Source organism: Phoenix dactylifera, chromosome 11, assembly GCF_009389715.1.
Source record: "Phoenix dactylifera cultivar Barhee BC4 chromosome 11, palm_55x_up_171113_PBpolish2nd_filt_p, whole genome shotgun sequence".
In the NCBI taxonomy this organism is placed as follows: Eukaryota; Viridiplantae; Streptophyta; class Magnoliopsida; order Arecales; family Arecaceae; genus Phoenix; species Phoenix dactylifera.
The window spans coordinates 2771844-2794168 of record NC_052402.1 but is presented as its reverse complement, the minus strand read 5'-3'; the positions used below and the strand labels follow the sequence as shown (position 1 = coordinate 2794168).

Sequence of the window (22325 nt, the reverse complement as noted above, 5' to 3'; positions counted from 1 at the left end):
ATTGATTTAGCTACACCCAAGTAGGTTTCCACTTAGATTTGGTTGGGTCTAGGTTGAATAATGAATATCTTATATTAATGATTGAGCTATCGGATATAATCTACTACTTCTAAATTATATATACTAAAAATTACTTGATTTAGAAATATCTCTAGCCTCTATATCAAATGATCAAAAAAATTGAACAGTCTAAATAAAATTAAATTATGTATATTCTTCATCATTATAAGTCTCCAAATTATATGATTTGCTATGCATAAGTAGTTTAGAGACAATAGATCAAATCCAACAATTTGGATGAGACTTTTATCGTTCAATGCAGACCTAATTGAATCTGAGTGAAAATCCACTCGAGTGTAGCTAAGTCTAATTATACGCATAACTAAGATTTTGGGCTTTCAATGTGCGCGAATTAAGGTGCGACATGCTAGTTTATACATGTAGACATCATGCAAATTTAAACAATAGGTCATTGAGGCATGGTCACACATACTTTATGAGCTTAATTGTCAAGTTTCAAAAGCCACTCGTGAATAGAGCCCTCGGATTATGTAAGGAGAGATTGTCACAATTCAAATTTAGTATGCAAAAGATATTAAGGGTACGTTTACTTTGGAATAGCGTGCCATTCGCAAGGGACCTCGAGATATAGTTTCAGTGGACTCACCAACAACTTTACCTACATCAAATGTTGTGCACAAATTTCCAATGCTTAACAAGAATGGCATCCAACTCCAAGGCAAACTCCTTGCTTCGAATAGAGTCTACACAACAATCCTAAGCTTTGCCCTTCTCCTAACTGCAAAATTTCTTTGAGATATGCATACGTAGCTCGATGTCAATCTTGGATGAGCTGCAAGCATGGTTTGATCGTAGGGTGGGGTTGGAGGGAGGAGGAATGTAAAAATGCAGCAAAGCTATCGAAAATCGGCGACGCGAAATTGTGTCGCCCATTGAGCTTCTGGCTGGCAGGTTGACGAATCTTATTTAGGTGTTAATGACGATTAAAAGCATCGTTATCTTTCGATGCCCTCTAAAAGCATCACGAAATTTAGTTGTTAAAAAAAATCCATAGATGCAGAATCAAGCATCTCCACTTGCACCGTAGATCAATCTGCAGGCAAATCGAGTTGCAGGATTCCTCTTAGTGAGGCATTTCGATGACCAATTGTGAGCTGACATGGAAAAAACCTCCGTGCATGCAATCATAATGTTATGTCATCAACACGAGTCTACAAGTCGAAAGCATTAGTTGAGTCCGAACTCAAGCACGCACACGGACATGGTTGCATTTGACCTTGCCACCTACCACAAACTTCTCAGTACACTGGCTGGTAACATATCTGATGTTTCAAAGGTGCATGAGTGCACAAATCAATGATGCCCTGCTCGACCACCAGCTTGCTACCCGTTCAAATTTTAGGTTTAGGTTCGGGTTGTATCTTTCGTGCGAAAGACGAACGAAAGAATGATCGATCTTCTGTCGCAACTTTGACTGCTGGATCACATCCTGCACAGATTTCAAAGCAATCCAAACTCATTCAATCATCCAGCTGTACAGATCTCAAAGCGACGGTTGCATCGCGAAGGAGACACACCCCCATCCTTGGTTGCATGCATGGCTAGCAGCAAGCACCCACTTATCCACCACCACTGGTTCTGATGTTGTGGTTGGAAACATGATGCTACCTTCTCTTCCCCTGAAGTAATGTCAACACCATTTATAATCTACATCCGGAAACCATTCCACAGAGATCGAAGATTCAAATATAGGTCACAACCTTCCAGTTTCTATATGTTACGATATCCATATATATTCTTCCATGCATATATTACATATTGATAGACAAGCAGAACTTATTCATGATACAGCAACAACGTTTGTCTAGGAGTTATTTATTACGTTAAGGTAGTACAACTTGAGAAAATCAAACAGCACCATCACCAGAGATCGTCAAGGGACAGGTTCCACCCAAACCTTGGAAGTGATTCAGCATTTGAAGGGTTTCCCATCCTCTCTTCTGAGAAACCCATGGTGAAGTCAGCTGCAAAGGCATAGTTCAGGCCATCCCCATATACGTTGCTCACTCCATAAGCCATGCTCATAGCATCTAGCAATGGGTAATATAGGTCAGAATACCTCGCACTAGCCACCACAATGTCAGGCACAATGGAATCAAAGATTCCATCATCTGCAGAAGCAGCAGCCTGTTCTTTTGCTGCCTTCTTTGCTCGAATGACCTGTATATCAATTCATTCGCAAAGAAACAGACCATGTGTTAAGGCCGACGCAAATCAAAACTCCAGAAAATTAGCAAAAATTAAGATTAAATAAGGAGCAATTACCAATCTATCTCTTTCGTCGTCTTTGTATATCATGATAAGATCGCCAATTTGAAGGCCATGAGCGGCAATGAAGTTCGCTGAGTTAAGTTCCAAGAAAGCCAAGATGAAAAGCATATTTAGCGGGCAGCAGGTGACAACAAAGAGTTTTCTATTATTGAGAGTAAATAGCGCAACGAGGAGCTTACCGGTGTTGTCGAGTATGTACATCCTGCTTTTATTGTTAGGCCAGTATCTGTTTCGGGAGCATAAAAGACTGAGATGCTATTTAGATAGTGCTAACATATTAGAACATAAATAAACCCTACAAGAAATGAAAAGTCGTCATCATCTACACATGTATGAAGACACTATTATGTCGCCATAGTTATTCTTTACTAGAATCATGAATCATTATACTGACTTATGGACTAGTGAACTATAATCACCTCTGCTGCCAAAAAAAATTATCCTCTCATAAGAAACAGAAATGAAATACTATTTTATTTTAATTCTTCCAAATAAAAACATCCTAGTTGGATCTAGCTGTCTAAGAAGCGATGGACAGAAATATTTATCGCTCCATACTTCCCTAGTGTTTGCAGTTGCTCCTAGTTCATTGCATGCAGACACATACGCACGCAAGCACACATATGCATATGCACCAACAAGCTTGAGTGCACAAGCACACAAACACAAGATCACACATGCTCCTCTTTATCTGGTTCAGATGTGGGGAGAAGTGCAAGGTCAGATTCATATATCTGCAGGTTTATATGTAATTGGTGTTTGGTGCCGCACATGAGAGTATGATGACCTTTATAACTGGTTTTCTGGAGAAAATATATATCAAAACTCAAAACACATTAAAAATGTTGATAAGCAAAGACCTGGAGTCCATACATGCATGCTGAATTCTAAGCCTCTTGTGTTATATATTAGATAATACATCATTCCAAGGCCTGAGCAGATTCAGTCAAACCTGTATTTGAACGTCCAAACCTGAAAGGTCTCCAAATCATCCATGTTGATTTCAATACCATTTCTAGCTGTAAGGACTGGAAGGTGAACCTCTGCCTCTCTCTGAAAATAAGAATGCTTGTTAAATCAATAGTGCATAACTTGTAGCAAATGGTGTTTAAAATTCAGCAATTAAGGAGAATGCCGCAGTGGCATGTATCAAACTTGTGCGTAAACACTGACCTTTGGAAGAACAATTCTTCCCAGGGAACTAGCATCACTGTGACTAAGCTCCTTTTGCAAGAGAAATCTCAAACCATCCACAGCTTGCTACAATAAAGATTAGCAAGAAAACCTCAGATAAAAGACTGACAGGGAATTTTAACATGAAGGTACTTGTTTTTTTCAAATAAATCTTACTTCAGGGTCAAGGGCTGGTACATTCAAATCCAGCATGGAAAACTGCAAGATGGAGCAGCTGAATATGTCAGACAGTGATACGAGAAGTTGACCCCTTATATGCTAGTTACAAAGTCAAAGGAGCTTCCATCAAAAATACAAAGTCACAGGAGCTGGCTTCATATACGTAGGCTTCCAGGCAAGAGTAGATGATAGTTCAAGAATTCATATCAACAAGAAACGGGCATTGGTATTTGTATCACCCATCCTGTGTCGATGAGGTTTAGATTTCTGTATACAAGTTCGCAACAATTGCAAGGGTGAAATATGGTCAGAGCAGACACATGGGGGTAAGCTGGCATTTGTACAGTTGTGTGTCAGTGTGAGTTCAAGTTACTAATTTCAGAAGTTCCTTTATTCTAGCTTGCAAACTCCACAGGTGAACAAAATCAATTAGATTTCTCATATAGCAAGCCTGCCAAGCAATTAAATTTGGAACAGTTATTTGCTGGACCCAAGAAGGTTGTGCAAGTTCTCTGGAACAAAGCTCACAAATCCATCCTAGATTAGGAGTTCCATCGACGTTTGCCTGTTCTAATTAGAATGATTTAGTGGGGGAAATTGGGGGATAAGGTTTTCCTTCTAGGTCAAGTTCCACAACTACTTGATCAAGTAACCAGGTCAAGTTACTAACAATTCTCTGACAAGAAACTTAATAAGCAAAATTCTCCTTTTCTAAAAAATGGGCGAGTTCTGAGAGTATATTCAAAACTCACAAAGAAAGCAAACAGAAAGTCAACTAGGAAACTTGGCAGCTCTTTCATCCCTGACTCGACTATATATCTATTCTCCTTTCAAATACTAACTACTGCAGCCTTCAAAATTCTGTTTCTGGAAAATACAAATTCCATATATGTGATATTTTTACCACCAAATGATCTCTAGTTCTTCCTGGAAAATTGGTATCATTGTCCGGATTATCAAGTCTAACTCATCACCTGAGATCCAATTAGCCTGTGATCTGGGGTTCTACTTCATATTCATTGGCCATAACCTCGTATTCTATATACAAAGTTATAAAATGATAACAATTGTAATTCAGGTTACACCATCAATTTAATAGGATGCATTTAATATAACGCATTTTCATGTAATATTAAGTGTGTGCAATTATTACATCAATCCCTAGTTGCCTAAAGAATGGAATAACGCTTTGGTACATACCAAGTAAAAGTAGGATTTCCAGTAGTGGATGATGCTGTTTAAAATATGACAAAACTAATTACCTCGTTGAGATCATGCAAAACAGAGAAAAAACATTGTTCTGCTACTCTTTGCATTCAATATACAAGAATCTCAATCAGTATTGCAATCCAGTAAGCAAATAAACGGAAGCAACAATTAAGGGATTTTTTCCGGTTTCAAGTAATTGAAGGTAACCCACGCTCCTTCAGCCATTTTTTAGTTGGATCCAATCTCAAATCATATAAGTCAGAAACCAGTAATAAAAGAAAACCAATTATAACCATTAAATAAGGCAGATAACCACATATGTTTTGAACTAGTTTTTCCTATCAAAGCTAGCCAATTTCAACATTTTTTTGGAGCCTTGATGGTGAGATCATGCAACTGAAAAGATTCACTTAAATAGCAGTGTTAGCATCGTAATATAATAAAATTATACAGTTGGTGTAACTCTCCTATCATGCCCTTCTTATCTAGCATTTTACAAGCTGCAAGGTTGAGAAGCAACGCGACAATTACACATCAGCTGTTCAACCTTTTTTTATGTAAAATTTCTCTGTTGCTAAGCATTTCTCTTCAATAAAATTATTTCTAATGCGTATAAATGTTCCGGTGAAGTACTTAGGTCAGTTTTGAGAAAGTAGACATAGCAACATGAAGCAAGAACAGACATATAATAAAAGCCACAAATTGTTTTTTAGGAATACATGGAAACATGCAAACATGCATACATACATGCATAGCATTTACATACATACTTATATACATATGTATACATATTTGTAAGTTTTCTGACATCTCTTGAATTCGATAAGTTTTCAACTTTCTTCCATTCTTTGATAGTTCTACCAGTATACAATTTTTTGGCCATGTCAAGTTAATCTGCAACTCTAATTTGGCAACTGAGGCTATAACATGATGTGAAACAACAACACGACGCTGCACTCAATTCACTCCACCTGAATACAAAAATCTACTGTGAGCTATATGTTGGATTCCTGATTCCATACCAACTGATTCAAACTGTCATGTAAAACCCTTGGTTTGTTGGTTTCGGAGTGCAATCGTCAAAACTAATACAACTCAAATCTTGAAATTTAGAAAAAAACATGAGGCGACGGTAGCGACAGATAAACTGTTCTGCCCATTATACGAGCTCGAGCTGCAACCAAGATTATAGCATGAAACAGAATGCGACAAAATGTTTGATCCACGGAATCTAATAGCCATGGATCTCCCACAATCTGCAGATGAAATTAAGCAATCATGTCACGATTCATGACAAGCTACTTTTGGCAGGCCTGTAGAGATGAAGTCACTTTCACTCGAACAGAACTTGTAATCTACCAGAGCTAGCTCTGGAACCACAAGATCTATAGCAGCAGCACAACAGAACGAAAGCTGTGAACTAAATCATGCTCATGGATGAGCCCAGCATGGCATTTGCCATGTTAATGGGCCGAAACCATGGAGGATGTACCCTGTAAAGAAAGCTCCAAGCTTTGAACGATGGGAAAGAGAAACGAAACCAAGGGGCCATCCGAGGGAGATCGGATCGATCGGACGGTCAAGATCTACGATCTAAACCTCATCAAAGAGCATCCGATCGATTGGCCCAGTTCTTCGAGGCCCATCAACCCGACGAGCTACATTACGACAATAGCAGGAAACGGTTGAAGGGACGCTGCGAAATTAGGAAGAATTGGACGTAGAGAAGAGCGGCAGCAGAGAGGTGCTTACACGAGGCCCGGGCTGACGGCCGGTCTCTGCCGCGGCGGACGGCGGGGCAGCGACGGTCTGCACAGCCTCCGGGCGTTTCCTGGCGGCGGTCCTCCTCCTCCGGCTCACCCGGAACCCCGCGGCGCTCCAGATCAGGTCGGGGGCGTCGGCGCGCGCGTCCTCCGCCTCCGTGTCCGAGGGGGGATTGCCCGCCCTGGCGGCGGCCGTGCGGGTCAATCTGGTCCCGACCATATAAGCTAAGCTAGGGTTAATTAGGGCTGGTGATAGAAGGGAGAACTAAGGGAAAAGCGAAGAAGAGACGAGAGAGCATGGGATGGAATGGGGTTGGGAGGGGGATTAAATGAGGGGATGGAGAGGATAGTTTAGGGGAGTAGAGGTGGAATTTAGCGAGAGGAAGGGGCTCCAGGTGTTGAAAGGGCTCTGACTTCGCTGCCCCGGGAATCAATGGCCTTTTTTTTGCACCCGGATGGATCTCCCGCTCTTCCGTTTCCTCCTTCTGAGACGTGTATATAGAGACAAGCAAGCTGGTTTCTAGTTCTCATGGGGGGAGCACGGGGAGTGAGGATTTCCTTTTTAAGTATCTAATGACGGACTTGTCCCTCCTAAAGTGGGGTGAAAGTCGGATTGTCGGGATATTGGGTGCGGTCACCTTCTTGGTCTCCTCATGGAGGACTCCGATGCTCGCCGTCGGATCATAGCCGTCGGGATGGTTTTTGGCTTTGCCGCACGCACTCGATCGAGGAACCACGACCGTCTACTTGCGGACATCTCATGACACACGAACGCTAAACATCAGCACTCGGTTCATGAAAAATTTTCGTGAACAAATAAGAGTTGCTAAGTTTGCTGTTTTTTTTTTTAAATTATATAGTTGCATAACTTATAAGGTTATTTAGCTTGTTGAATAAAAAAAATTTATTGCTCTTTTGTGTTTTTCTTCCTAGCAAATTGTTTATAAATAGTTTTGGTAAACTTCGTTTTGCTAATACAGGCCGGATGGCTTTGCCTCCTTCTTCATCATAAAAAAAAAAAAAATTATTTCTATCACATCGTTCAATAGTATATGATTGGCAATGGAGCTCAAGCCATATTTGATCCATGTTTGTCTTGCGACACAATTAAAATATTTTGGGCTATAATAGAAGTAACCTAGAGTCCAAGCAGAGCCAAAAGCAAGGTTTCAAATACGATATGTACAATATCTTGAGTCAAGATCTCTTGGCCAATATAAAATAAAAAACTTCAAAATATTGGCTGATATTTTTCTATTTCTTATTTATTAATATATTTTTTTAAAAAAAGATTAGGATCTTAATGCATTGCATAATTGAGTTTAGTATATCAAGCAAAATTTTAATATCTCAATCTTAGCCGAGATATCAGAATATCATCTAGGTTCCTCTTGTAATTATCTTATATATATATTGGCCAAGATTAATTAAGATCGCAACTCATCTTAGTCTTAGTCTTGGGCACCTATCGAGATGACCGCAATCTCGATCTTTAGATAAAAGAGGGCTCTCATTGGAAGATTTATGAGAATATTTTCTTAAAAAAACATATAGAGAGACAGATGCCAAAAAGTATCACATTATTTAATAAAAAAACTAAAATTTTATTGACAAACATGCTAAACTTCGCTCGAAAAAAAAAATCATCTTTCTATAGATTAGCACGCACGACTGCAAAACTAGTCATATAACAAATTATGCATAATTCAAGAGCATGTTGGCATTTGGCAAGATAACCATACATCATATAACTTGTACCATATACATAGTGCACAATCAAATTACAAAAAACAGTGTTCCTTCTAAAATAAGATAATATAATATATTTATCATGTCCCAAGGTATATCTATTTAATTACTATTTTGAGAAAGATGTTTATTTTAAATAAGATACATATAAACATCGTATACGTTATGATATTCATATATAAATCGAATAAAATAATAAAAAGAATATGACAAGACTAGCCCAAAACTAATATAAACAAAGCATGCACATGAGAGGCATGAAGTTATAGTTGCAATATTTTTCGTATTTATTTTCTTGCTATAGATTTTAGTCATTCTCTGCGTCAAGAGATCGCATAGAATTGTGTATCAAGCATGATTTTTGAGATAGAAATGTCCATGTGATATGTAGATAGAGCAGTCTACCCTCCAAGCCAATGCTTTGTTATAGCACATGATCCTACAAGCATGCATTGTGTCCTTTTCTTTTCTTTCTTTCTTCTTTTTTTTTTTTTTTGATATTTGACACTTTATTGGTAAGCCGGCCTGAAGCTTCCTATGCAGCCTTCACATGGGATTGTTTAAGTTAATCAAGCTTTAGATGGATTACGTTTGGTAGTTCCCAGCCATTCAATCTTCATTGGATGCATTCCTATAGAAAGAATTGCGCACGTACACCCATTGGCTGCAAATAGATCGGGTTGACCTGTGACCCGACCCGACTCGCTTAAACCCGATCTATTTTGGAGGATTCGTGGGACCGGATCGAGTCATAAAATTGGACCCGTTTCATTTTTGAGTCGGATCTGGGTTTACTGAATTTAGACCTGATCTGACCCATTTGAAATTTGGATAATTTTGAGCTTTCAATCCTACGACCCAACCCGACCCAAATCTACAAAATTAGTTGGGCCCACGGAGGTGCAAATAAGTTCTGAGTTATGGATGGATTGATCCGAATCAGATCCGACCCAGACCTGAATGAGACCTGAATTTTTTAGGTTGGATCTAAACACGAAAGACAACTCAACAGGAGAGATTGGCTTCATGCCTATTCTATTTCCAAGATGGCAGAGCTGCAGCTTTTCTCTTATTATAAGACACCACTAGAATTGTTGTTGGTAAAGACTCGGAACGAGAAAAGTACGTGGTGTCGATAGGTTATTTATGGATCCAACGTGACCCAAATAATCCGTTGGGTCAAAATTTACAGTTGTAGACCCGACCCGACCTGCTATTCGGTTCGGTCTGGGTTCAAAATTAGAATCCGAATAAAGAGTATCGTTCTCCTCAACTGACCATCCCTTGATTCGCGATATCTAGATGATGATGAGGGATGGAGGGGTTGTCCGGACAAAGCATGTATTTAGAGAAGTCAACGAGGTTGCGGATTGGGTGGCCACCTACGTGGCTAACCATGCCAGAGCACCATGTGGGCAGGGGATAGGGAGCTGCCTCGAGAGCTCCATGATATTTTATTTTCCGATTTTATTGGGTGCACATGTATACGTGTTGCATGAATTATTGGTCTAGCAAAAAAAAAAAAAAAAAAAAAAAAAAAAAAAAAAAAAAAAAAAGTGTATCGTCCAACCCAGCAGATGGAGCGAGTGAAAGATACACCTAAACGCATGGGTGAGCACACCGCGAGTACCTGTACTGCGCCAACGAAGAGGTGTGAGAGAGTCGGAGTTTGGGGCTACAAAGGTCATTTCACATGACATCCCATCGTCCGTTTCCCCTCAAAAACTTCTTCGGCCTCGTTCAGATCGCCGGCGGTCTTGCGCCAATCGGAACCGCTTCGCGTGATATCCGACAGATGGCCTCATCCTCACCGTCCAATCGCTCGCCGTATCCGTTGCTCCCTTGTTAGCCACAGCACTGCACCAATCCCCGCCACCGGCCGCCTCGTTTCCCGCAATTCGTATCAGCTGCTTCCCCCACAACCCCAAACACCGTCGCGCCCACCAGAAATTAAGTAACTGCTTTCTTCCACTTGTATGACAAACCTTCTCAAAACCTTTGTTTTTTTATGGCTAATAACAAAAAAATGGCATGCAATTGGTGCTTATGGCACAAGTCCATAGGAGGAGATGGATGACAGCAGCTCGCGAGGAAGCGTATTCATACAGAATGGCTCTGAAAATATAGCCCCGAAACAAACCCACTCCCAACCCAAACAAACCACCGGAGTAGTGAGTCGCATAGGAGGCCACCCAGTCGGTCGTCCTTTTGGCTTTTCTGAACACGTGTGAAGCCTGGTGGAAGTCGCACTCCTTCATCAACCTGCGAATCTCATGGATCAAGAGTCGGTCCTCGGCAATGCATCCTCGTCCCCGAATCCACTCAACCACCGTGGCCGAGTCACCTTCAAGAATAATACGGTCTACACCCAGTGTCCACCTCGCATAATAAATGCCCTTCAGACTGCTCTAAGCTCGACACACACTACTGACAAGTCAAAAGTTTGCCGGCCTCCTGTCGCACCTGATGTGGGGTCGTGATCTCGGTTGGCGAATCCCACGCCGTTACATCTCCTCTTATCGTCCACACTGCCGTTGAAGTTCATCTTGAGAAAATCAGAAGGTGAGGATACCTAGGAGACAAGTATATTATAGTTTTCAGCGACTCAGTAGTATTAGTTCTATTTGCATACTAATGCAGAAGTTACATATATGAATTGTAATTTACAAGATTCGGCTATACGTGTGATTCCATACGCATTGATTTTTTAATAAAAGTGTTTAACTCCTATTTAAAAGTAAAAATGGCAATCGAGTACGAGAAAAATGACCTTATTTATTCGTATTACTAGTTTTAAATTTAAAAACTAGTTTTCAATTGTACGTATTTTCTTTTGAGAGAGAAAATTGATAAAGAAGAATTTTAATAAATTTTATTTTATTTCCAAAAACAGCATCAGTGTGGAAAACTGCCACTATAACATGTTAACAATTAAATTACATTTTCTTTTTTATATTTTGAAAAATAACAGTTAAATCACAGCGGTCAAATAAGTGTTTTTGATGCTTGGAAATTGTTATTACAGCCGTTACTAAGGCCATGTTATTAGGTGCTGAGATGGCAACGCTCCTCTGGGTCTCGTGGCAAGCTCTCAAGGCTCGTTGGAGGTACTCGGTGCGCAGAACCGGACGCGAACGTGACACCCACGTAACGGGATCTTAACGGCCGCCGGGCCCTAGACCTCGCCGACACGTGAACGTTACGGTTCGCAATATTTAATTTTTATCGTCCAGGCCCATCCCCGTCATCGATACCTTTGGGTGTGAGGGGGAATAATGCTTGAAAAAACTCCGCCACGGTGAACGAAAAGATTTAGAATTTCAAAAATACGGACGGCGGATTATGACTGCTTTACGATATATACCATATTTTAGATGAATGTATTTTGTATCGGACTACTCATGGTCAATAGCGGAATGGGTGGCATTCTAATACGCCTCATTATTTTGATGATTTTATCTGAAAAGATCTCGCCCTTGTTCCATCTCTCTTGTGGTCTTTTTTTTTTTCTGACTTTTTAGACAACACTAGTCGCTGATGTACTTATATATATATATATATATATATATATATACCGTTGGGTACCGCCCTCGAAGTTCATGGGCCGCATGCACTCCGACGAGCATCTCTGACTCCATTTGGGCATTGGCTCCACCTGGAAGAAGCTCAGCATGGGATCTTGCATGCATTGTCCCGGCAACACGTGTCCCATCCTTTTGCCAGGTGCAGTAAAGATGGATTCACACATTCATGATTTGTTGTTAGGGTGGCAATGGATCAATCCTATTAGCTTCATGCTTTAGCTTATAAGATTTGGTTCTTCTGCGGTGCATATTTTGAACCACAGAAGATATCGTCGTTCATCTTAAAAATCCGAACCGAATGTAGCACATGCTAGAGCTGAGCGATTATCATATGTCTCTAAGATAGATGACATGATGGCTATCCAGAGTTATATAGCCTTCCGTAGTATAAAACACATATTATAGAGGATCCTGATTCTAACCTATAAGCAATGGGCTAATATCAGATGTACGTGCATGTGATCCGGCGAGAATCATTAACATAAGATCTAAATGTCAAAATTGAAGGATGGTTACTTGCATGCATCAAGTGGGCAGACATTTGTCCTTTGATTTGCAGTGAATTGGATTTTGATTCGAGCTCGAGGCATATGCGATCAGATGTGCTAGAGGCTTCTCATTGCCTGACCATCATTCCCTGACGATGCAAACCTAACAACTTGCACCTTATCTTAGGCTTGACAGGTAAACAAAGGGCTAATGTAAGAGGTATGTATGATTCGACTAGTGTCATTGTGTACATAGTGGATCCAAATGTGAGAATGTAAAGACAAATGTTTGTAGGTGTTGTAGCAATAAATGATTAAAATGATGTGGTATGATGAGATTCGTCCAGCTCGCCAACTATATGATGGCTCGAACATCCTTGGAAACCCTCCAAGATATTCTAATTGGGATCCCCGAGCCTACATTAGGCATTGGTTGGGAAACATTTGTCCCTCACTTTGTTAGATGTAGTTTAAGATGGATTATACAATCATGGTTTCTCAACAGGGAAGGTAATGAATTTGGTTTAGCTTGTGGCACTTGTGATTCACAGCATGTGAGCTACCGTTGTACCAAAAAAACAAATCAAATCCAACCTTCACTAGACTCACTCAACATTTTAATCGCGGGCTCGTGTCACAATCTTGCCATGATCAAATTAGTGTCATCGTCTACACTTGATCACTTGTTTTGCCAGCTAAAACCTCAGATTTATCTAGGGTTGGATCCTATACACATATTAGCGGCCATTGTTGCAATGGATGGATGAGCTGATGCCTTGGGCATATATGACCCAACATACTAGTGGCTATCATATCCAGTATAATGGATTAAATCTAGACGTGTAAACGAGCCAAAGATAAGTGAGATAGGCTTAGCTTATCTTGGCTAGTTTTATAATTCGGCCGGGCTCGAGTCAACTCATTTAATTTTGAGTCCAACTAAAGCTATCCATGAACGGTATGTTTAAGAAAAGCAGGCAGGGCTTAAGATATTTAAGACTTTTATTTATATTTTAATAGTTCTAATTATGTTTTTGTATTATAATTGAAATGATTCAAAGAGAACTGCTCAATAATTCTTTCCAAAAAGAAAAATAGGTTACTAAATCCGCCCGTTGCTGATGTAAAGATAATAAAGAACTTTAGATCCATTGTCATGGATATAACAAAGACTATATCACAAAATACTTGAAACATGAAGTTGCAGACCAAAATGTATGGATCTGAGCATGAATAATAATCTATAATCAGTCGACAAAGATTTTTTTTTTTTTTCCTTAGATCTAGACACAACAAAGCCTTCGATTTATTATCACGCTGTTAGCATAATTTCCAAGCAAAATAAAGAATTAGAAAGTTTATTTTCTGGAGTTTTAGGCCACTCGGTAAAGGAATAGATAGCCCATTATAGAATAAACGGCAGGTTGATTGAGCCAATCAAGCTCTTCAAAACACAAATATGCAAGTCTCTTGGATTCATAAATAATAAAAACGCATATTAAATATATGTGAAAATCAAGTCAATTTATTCAAAATAAATATTAATATAAAATTTAAAAAATTTAAATTTCTAAAACATATAAAAAACTTTTTAATAAAATAATATTAAAGTTATTAAACAATTTAAAGGTTTCAAGCAACCTTCTCAAATTTGTCAAATGCTGCGTGGCGTAGCCATTGTAGGTAAAATTTCAATCAAAATTTTAGAAAAACTAAAATTTCATTCATAATCAACAAGTGGCTTATTTATTGAAAATTTTTTAGAGAAAGGTTGGGCAGGTGCAACCACCTTTCAAGAAGCGATTAGATATCGTGACATTTTGAGGGAATAGTTAGGCAGCTTAAATGACTAAAGATCTATTATTAACCACCTGAAACATTCTGATTTGGGGAATATATTAAGCCATAAATGACTAGAGATCTATGAAACAAGAAAGCAGAAATTGGTTGAAGAATTCCTTGACATGTGTTGCTAATTATGATTATTACAAATTTAAATTTCTTCCTTTACTACTCTTCACTATAGATAAAACAACTTTCCTGTTCCCCAGGAACTATAACCATCAACAATGGCTGCTTTATCCCTAATTTAACTTAACAATGAAAAATCTTTCGCATTGAATAACCCTTGACCCATTAATGCCCTCAAAAGCCCCATTGGTTGCTCCAGTGCTTTTTGAAATCTTTTGACCTTAGTTTTCCTCGCAGCACCGAACTCTATGCGAGCGGTTCTTCACGAAAAATTGTTGGCATACCTCCAGCAGAGCCATAGAACAGCAAAAGTGGAAGCTTATGAATAAGGTTCGACTTTCCATACTAAAAGTCTCTTCCTATCTTGTCGTAAGGTAGATCCAAAGTCAGTGGCTTACCTAAGAGCATGACCGCTAAGCATTACTGCTTTCTATTCTTGCTGAGAGAAGATTCATTTCTCTAGCTTGACCCGGGCAATCTGTAACATGGTCCCTTCCTGTGCTTCTCCTTTTCTAATCAAGCATTTGCAATTCTAAGGGTTACTGTGGATAGTACACAAACAAAGAGATTCTTGTTGCCAAACGCAAAATGAGATTAAGTAACTTGGCATTAAATTAGCTTACCATATGCTTGAGCAATAAGGGATAGTATGTAATTTATTTCGCCAGTTATCATTGCAAAACTCTACGACAATCTTAAAATGCCAGACCTTCAAAGAAGTATCTAGACATAAACTAATTATGTTCAGTTCGAAAAGAAAAAGAATAAATAATGCATCTGATATAGAGTCGATTAGGAGTCGGGCTTGGACACAAAAATATCAAATTCTAAATAAGCCGGCATAAAGCCTGACTACAAAGGAATATAATTTAGGCTTGAGGTCTGGCCCATGATCAGCTCTATGTCTAAATCATACTAGGACATGCTTGATATGGGAAAGAAAGGGTGTCAAACCGATAAAGGGAGCAAAACAGTATTTGGTAATTATACACAAGTATGTGTACCAATGTAGGAATTAGGATGCAAGCAAAATTATAGCAAGAAAAAGTGAGCAAACTGCAAAGATAGGCTCCTGTATCCTCAGAAAAGCACAAAGAACCCAACATCCTCATCTCTATCATGGTTATTTTGGGAGCATTGGGTGAGGCGGACCTTCCCTGCTTTCATAAAACATAAAATAGAAAAGCTAAAAAAAATAATGTCTCAGAGAAAGACAAGAGCAAGACATCAACCGAGAAAAAGAACCGGGCAAAGCCTAGTCCAAGTTTTAGCATCTAGTATTCAAATAAATAAAAACTAATAGCAATCACAGAAATCCATCTAATACTGCTTCCTCATGTATAAATTAAATGCCATTATGCAACCAATGTGTCAAATACCAGGCACCATAACTTTAGAAGCCAGGAGCACTCAAGCACCAGCCATATCTTAAGTAGCAGATAATATTTGCTACAGAATTGCATCTCCACCGACACATCAAAGTGCTCCGGCAACTCATCCAAGGACAAGCATCCAAGTATGGGCGAAAAATTTAACAAGCTTGTAGGTATAAAACCATCAAATGCAATACTATGTCTTATTTATCCCGATTAAAGCTGATTATGGGCCGAGCTTGGGCACAAAAATATCAAATTCGACATAACCCTAGCCCAAAGCTCAATTAAAAATATATAGAGTTTACGCCCGAGGCCCGGCCCACGATCAGCCCGATCTCCAACGTGTTACTAGGGCACAAAATTCATCTTGCCGTAGAAAATACATTTTCTAATCCAATATTTTTTTTTAAAAAAAAAGAAAAATCACTTCAAGATGGAAGGTTTCATAAGTAACCTTGAGAAGGTTGGTCCAAGCACGTAATACATCATATCCAGCAAAAAACTTATTTAACTCTTGTTCTAAATAAGATTAGAGAATGAGACGTGTCGGCAAACTCTTTGCCTAATCAGGGTTGATATTAGTTTGGGCACAGGAATCTTTCTGTGTGCCCCAGTCTTTCCCCACAAGTACGCTTCCAATCAATATTTGGAGGGCGGGGAACCGAGCTGGCCTAATTTCTCCACTCAGCAACCATGCATCACAACCACCACAAAAATCCAATCACATTGCCTTTCTAAAATGTAGTCAGCAACCTTCCAAAGTGCTTCCTTTCATGGACCTTTCACTTTCGAGCCAAGTGCGTTGGCCCACATCGACCACATTCATTGGATGAGGAGAGTCTTATCAATTATATTGGCTGGAAGGCACGCGACCCCTACGTACAAACCCCCCACCCCACGTACCATGCCGGTCAGACCATTTCTCATCCGACCCACCTAAATGCGCGACACCTGGCCAAATCCTCTCCCCTACAAAGTTTTTTTTTTTTTAATACACAGCTGCCCATATTAGTCTCTTGTGAGCAAAACCAACAATCAAGTAAAAAAATACAGCTCAGTAGAGAAAGAACAGTAGCCTGCCGAGTTCAAAGAGTCTTTTTCAAGTATTGAATAATATAGAAGACGATTTAGTCAGCAGCTCTATTTATCTTTCAATACATATGCACAACCTGAAAAGCACCACGAAGAGGAGCAAAGCAGCCATTGGAGCCTTGCCTTTAGGCATTCACGTGACGAGCATATTATAAGATAATTTAGACAGCCAAATCAGATAAGAAAATTAAATTAAATCCCAGAAAAGGGGGCTCCTTTTTTGTTTCATAAAAGATTAAATTAAAATAAAGGACGTCGCCTTTCGAAACCTTTAAATACCCCCTACCCTGCGAAGCGAAATCTCTTCTTTTCCACGCTTCGGGGAATTCAGGTTATAGGGTCAAAGTTTTATCGGTCTTCTTACCTCGAGATGGAGGAAAAGACTGCCAGATCGACGGTGGAGATCGGGTTTGTGATCGAGGCGGCGGCGGCGGCTGCGATGATGAAGGAATTGGGCGTCGCCGCCGCGCCGGAGCTGCTGGCGACGCTGGTCCCCGCCGCCCAGAGGCTGGCCCGGCCGCCAATCTCTAACTTCCCGGTTGGGGCCGTCGGACTGGGAACGAGCGGCAGGATCTACGTCGGGGTGAACGTGGAGTTCCCCGGGCTGCCGCTCCACCACTCCATCCACGCCGAACAGTTCCTGGTCACAAACGCCGCCATCCACGGCGAAGCCGGGATACGGTGCATCGCCGTCTCTTCCGCTCCTTGCGGCCACTGCCGCCAGTTCCTCCAGGAGCTCCGCGGGGCGGCGGAGATCCAGATCCTCGTCACCTCCGACGGCCCCGGATCCGCCTTCCGCCCCCTCTGTTCCTTCCTTCCCCGCCCCTTCGGCCCCCCCGATCTCCTCCACAAGGACCATCCCCTCCTCCTCGAGCCCCACGACAACAAGATCTTCCTTTTGGACGATGAGGAGGAGGCGGAGGCCGCCGCCGGCGGGACATGTAACGGGATCGGGGGACAGGTGGAGGCGCGGCTGAGGGCGGCGGCGGAGGGGGCGGCGAGGGCGGCGCACGCGCCCTACAGCAAGTGCCCGGCGGGATTCGCGGTGGCGGATGGGAAGGGGAGGGTGTACTCGGGGTCGTACGAGGAGTCGGCGGCGTATAACCCAAGCCTGGGGCCGATACAGGCGGCGGCGGTGGCATACATGGCGGCGGGCGGCGACGGATCGGGGAAGGGATACGAGTTCGTGGCGGCGGCGCTGGTGGAGGCGAAGGGGGTGGCGGTGTCGCACGAGGCGACGGCGAGGATCTTCCTGGCGGCGGTGGCTCCGCGGGCCCACCTGAAGGTCTACCGGTTCCAATCCTCCGCCGACGCCGCCTAGACTGCGGTTTCTCGACGCCGGGGGCCGTTTCCTCTGGAGATGATGACGACGACGATAGAAAATGGACGGCTGCGATTGGATTAACTGTAACCATGCGGTGATTGCCCCTCTTGTATGGATATCCCACTGCTATATTTATTTTAATAAATCCAGGCTTAATATCTCTCATCTCTCATCTCTACCACTGTTTAATACTTCAATATTCCTATGGCTTGGATGGTTAGGTAAGAATATATGTACATCTTTGAAGCTCGGGATTGGAATCTTATTTGCCAACTAAACAAGCAACAAGAGAAGTTAATTTTTTATTTGTCAATTAAGAATGAAAGATGCTTGGGGTCTCATTAAGAAGGGCAATGCCAAATAGTTGCATGATTTTTCTTTTTGATGGAGGGCCAATGCATGGTTCCAAAATAATCATACCGTTTTTTTTTTTTTAAATTTTGCTAAAACAGATATTTCATATATTATGAGTATGAATACATCCAATAAAATCAGAAAACAACAAGTCACGAAGTGTTATAAGCAACTCTCTTTTCCAGCCCACAGAGTGCTTCCGGGGTGGAAGGCCACATAAGAAGCCACATTTGTTGGTCTCTCTGAAAACATACTTAGCCTAAAAGACTGCTCCATCTCTCGCCATCGCTATACTGTTTTTGTGCTAGAATCTTTGTGTATACGCTACGTAGGAATGTACCAAACCACTGCGCTAGCCATTATTGGTGGTCCCAAAGGTACCTTAAGATCTCTATGTTAGTCTGATTGTTATTTTATTTACTCTTCAACTTTCTAAGCCAATGTCAACTGTACATAAGCATTACATGAGACAACCTAATAGCTTGATTGAATAACATTTAATATCTGAATCACTTTTCACAGACGTTTTTTTTATTTTGGAAACTAGTGATGATCACACATTAACAGCACATACCTCTCGTGGTAGTCTTTTACCTCAACAAGGAATCATGAGGGATGCGTGAATCTAAGCTTTGAATGAAAAATATAAGATATACAAATACCCCGAAAAGAAAGATGATGTATCTTTTATGGAGCACAAATCTTGTTTGGGATTCTACTTTCGATGATTTCCACTAATCAATTAACACAACCAACACATGTCCTACAAACTAATCGAAACTAAATAATATATTGTTTTCAATCATGCAACTAAGTAAAACACATTTTACTAATGATGTTTTAGCTCTGTGCCCCACATCCCTTTGTTAATTCTATCTCACCATCTCGCGTTCCACACGTCTATTTCGGAACAGCATCGGCCAATCACTAATTAAAGAAACTGCGAAAGCAACAAGAACGGCTTACATTTTCTACAAGAAAACAAGAAAAGTTTGCATCACCTTTTGGATCCAAAACATGAAGAGTTTAATCTCAGAAAAGAACCTCAAAAAAGATGCCGCACTTGCAATTTGATTTTAATAATAGCATACTCGAGCAGCCTATTATGCTTATTTTGAACCGACTACATGTATAAAGTGTGAGGTATCATTGGGTGTTGGTGAGTGTAGGTAACAGACATCATGCCTCCAACTTTATGATATGTGTTAGAATAATTTTAGAGATCACGTAACAACTTGTATCATTCATAATATTTTTTTTATTAGCGGTCAGTATTATTTTTCTTTGTTATTATGATCTTATTAAAGTGATTTTAGAAATCGCATAGCAACTTGTTTTAGTCAGTAATATTTTCCATCATTAGTGTGATTCTATATAACTCTATATTATTTTTCTTGTATGGAGTATGTATACGAGTATATATAATTCCTGAGATATACCGAATATGATGGAATAGAAAACTAAAATCACTTTTCTCTCTCTCTTTCTCTTGTTTTGCTCTTCTTTTGTAAATATTTTAACAATATGTGCTATAGAGATCCAACATTTCGATATATAATGCATGGAATTCGACTACATCCATCTCCCGAATTTCTTTGATCAATGGCAACAAGAAAGGGAGCACAACTTCGAAGAAATGGGAAGGTAAAAGGTAATGATCTATTCATTCATCTGCGGGGTAGAGGGCGGTCGGGGATATGACAAATGGGTGAACGTAATGACATTTGGATTGTAGAAGCTGTTTTCACGTTGGGCAAATCATTTATAACAGCTGTCTAAGTTGGTTGTTTCCGATTAATTTATTTGATGCAGACAAGTGGCATATGTTTTCCGTGAGCCTCACCACCAAATCTTGGCTTGTCTGCTTGTCATCAAACTCGCCGTTGACAAAGATTTTGGTGTTTCTAATTTGATTTGCTGGAGATATTTTGTGACTACATCACTATCAATTTTTCAGTTTTGGGTCAAATTAACTACGGCGTGGACAGAGGTTTCAGGTTGATATAACCACGAAACTATATATATATATATATATATATATATATATATATATATATATATATATATATATATATATATATATATATATATATTGTCTGTTAAGGTGTCATGACGTGCAAGATATGCATGAAGAAAAGAGTGACATCAAACTTGAAAATATAGTGCATGGCGGATGCTGATGCATGCCAATAACTTGGTTGCTACTCTGTATATTATTCTATCTGTTCTACGGTTTTCTTTCCTTTTTTTCCTCTTTTAAAGCAATAGGGTGTAAATCAAGGTTCACAAAAGGTTTATACCATGGTTGACGTTTTGAAGCCAGTTCTAACCTACCAATGAGGTGATGGCCCCATGGTGGGTCCCTCGTGGTGATGTTTGTGGAATTGCATAAATAGTAAGGTGGATTTCGAGTTGTATATTACTGAGGTCTGATGGCGACCAGCACCGCCGGTATAGATCGGGTCTATTGTATTTTACAGAGAAACTGAGGCAGAAGCTTGTGATGGTGAGGGCGGTCATATTTGGTTCAGCATCTACTTTTTTTAAAAAATTATATGAAATACCTATTATATTTTTAATAAAGAAAAATATCTTACCTATTAATTTTGATGACTTAATGGTACTTTTTTTTTAAAAAAAGATCTTAATTCTCAACCAGTAGCTTTTCCACGCCCCTTATGAGTTTTTCGTTCTTATTAAACATAAAAATTTTATTCTCATAAAAATGCTACTTTTTTTAACTTTTTTTTTTAAAAACTTCAACCAAAGAGGAAGCATTTTTTTTTTCTGTTAACCACATTCTTTTTTTCTTCTTCCACAAATCAAACAAGCCCTTAACGATAAATTCGGCATGCTTTGAATTCCATATGATTTTTATATGTTTTTTATTGTGCAATTTTAGCCGGCACGCACTAGAATTCTTAACAGTGTATTGTGCTTAGGCATCTTGAACAATATCATGTGGGTAGCTAACCTAATCATCAAGTAAATGCCAAAATAAATAGTTTTAACAACATGATACCATGTTTTACGATAATATAATCATTAAAATTCAGTAAATTTAAATCTATCTATGTTTTAAAATATGTAAATCATGACTCATAAAATAGATTTTTAATTTATATATATTATCATGTAGTTTACTATACTAGTACAATTAATATTCTTCATTTTTGTACTAACTTGATGCATAAATTAAAAATCACCAAATATATGAATTCTAGTTTCTAGGCATTTTTTCTACTATAAATTATATTTTTCAGTTTGGATTTTCAAATTTGATGGCCTATAATATTACAATGTAGGAGGAGACCATGATGGCAACTAATTCAACAATTGACAATTTAAATTTGTGCAAGCACAGTAAAAATCGATAGAGCGATCAACTGAGATCAAGTACTGAATCCTGCTCACATCTTTTCGGTGCTAGATTCATGACTGTCAGACCATTTAAAAAGCTCCAATCGGGATCTAAAAAGTTCCTCAAAATTTACCATATCCAGATAATTCTTACTTTTGTAAATTAATTCTTGCACTTGAAGTAGGAGGCCGAAAAAAAAAGGTCTATTCGACTTGGAGTAAGAGATCAAAAACAAAAACAAAAAAATAGAGCCCTGATCGTCTAAGAGTAGAAGATCAGAAGAAAAAAAAAAGCCTTATTTAATTTGGAGTAGAAGACAGACTCCTTCTCTATCCCAATTTTCTATGAA

General features: G+C 39.6%; 2 protein-coding genes across 2 annotated transcripts; one reads left to right on the top strand and one right to left on the bottom strand.

Annotated features, from left to right (window-relative positions):
• Positions 1-1790: 1790 nt before the first annotated feature.
• On the bottom strand, positions 1791-7137 carry LOC103721541 (B3 domain-containing protein LFL1-like). The gene is made up of 7 exons (XM_008811811.4): positions 6667-7137; positions 3703-3744; positions 3526-3612; positions 3305-3405; positions 2532-2578; positions 2347-2423; positions 1791-2241 (listed from the first exon to the last, which is right to left on the bottom strand). Exons 1-7 carry the CDS (start codon positions 6895-6897, stop codon positions 1942-1944), a joined length of 885 nt encoding a protein of 294 aa, XP_008810033.1. The 5' UTR covers positions 6898-7137; the 3' UTR covers positions 1791-1941.
• A 9864-nt stretch (positions 7138-17001) lies between these two features.
• Positions 17002-18431, top strand: LOC103720300 (cytidine deaminase 1-like). Its single transcript, XM_008809948.4, has one exon. The coding sequence runs from the start codon at positions 17308-17310 to the stop codon at positions 18256-18258; it is 951 nt and encodes a 316-aa protein (XP_008808170.2). The 5' UTR covers positions 17002-17307; the 3' UTR covers positions 18259-18431.
• The last annotated feature ends 3894 nt before the right edge of the window (positions 18432-22325 follow it).

Excerpts from the sequence above, each read along its gene's own strand:
- LOC103721541 (XM_008811811.4), bottom strand. The coding sequence starts at position 6,897 with ATGGTCGGGACCAGATTGACCCGCACGGCCGCCGCCAGGGCGGGCAAT. Across the intron at positions 3,406-3,525 it reads GAAGAATTGTTCTTCCAAAG|AGAGAGGCAGAGGTTCACCT; the intron begins GTCAGTGTTTAC and ends TCTTATTTTCAG. Across the intron at positions 2,424-2,531 it reads GTACATACTCGACAACACCG|CGAACTTCATTGCCGCTCAT; the intron begins GTAAGCTCCTCG and ends AACTTAACTCAG.
- LOC103720300 (XM_008809948.4), top strand. The coding sequence starts at position 17,308 with ATGGAGGAAAAGACTGCCAGATCGACGGTGGAGATCGGGTTTGTGATC.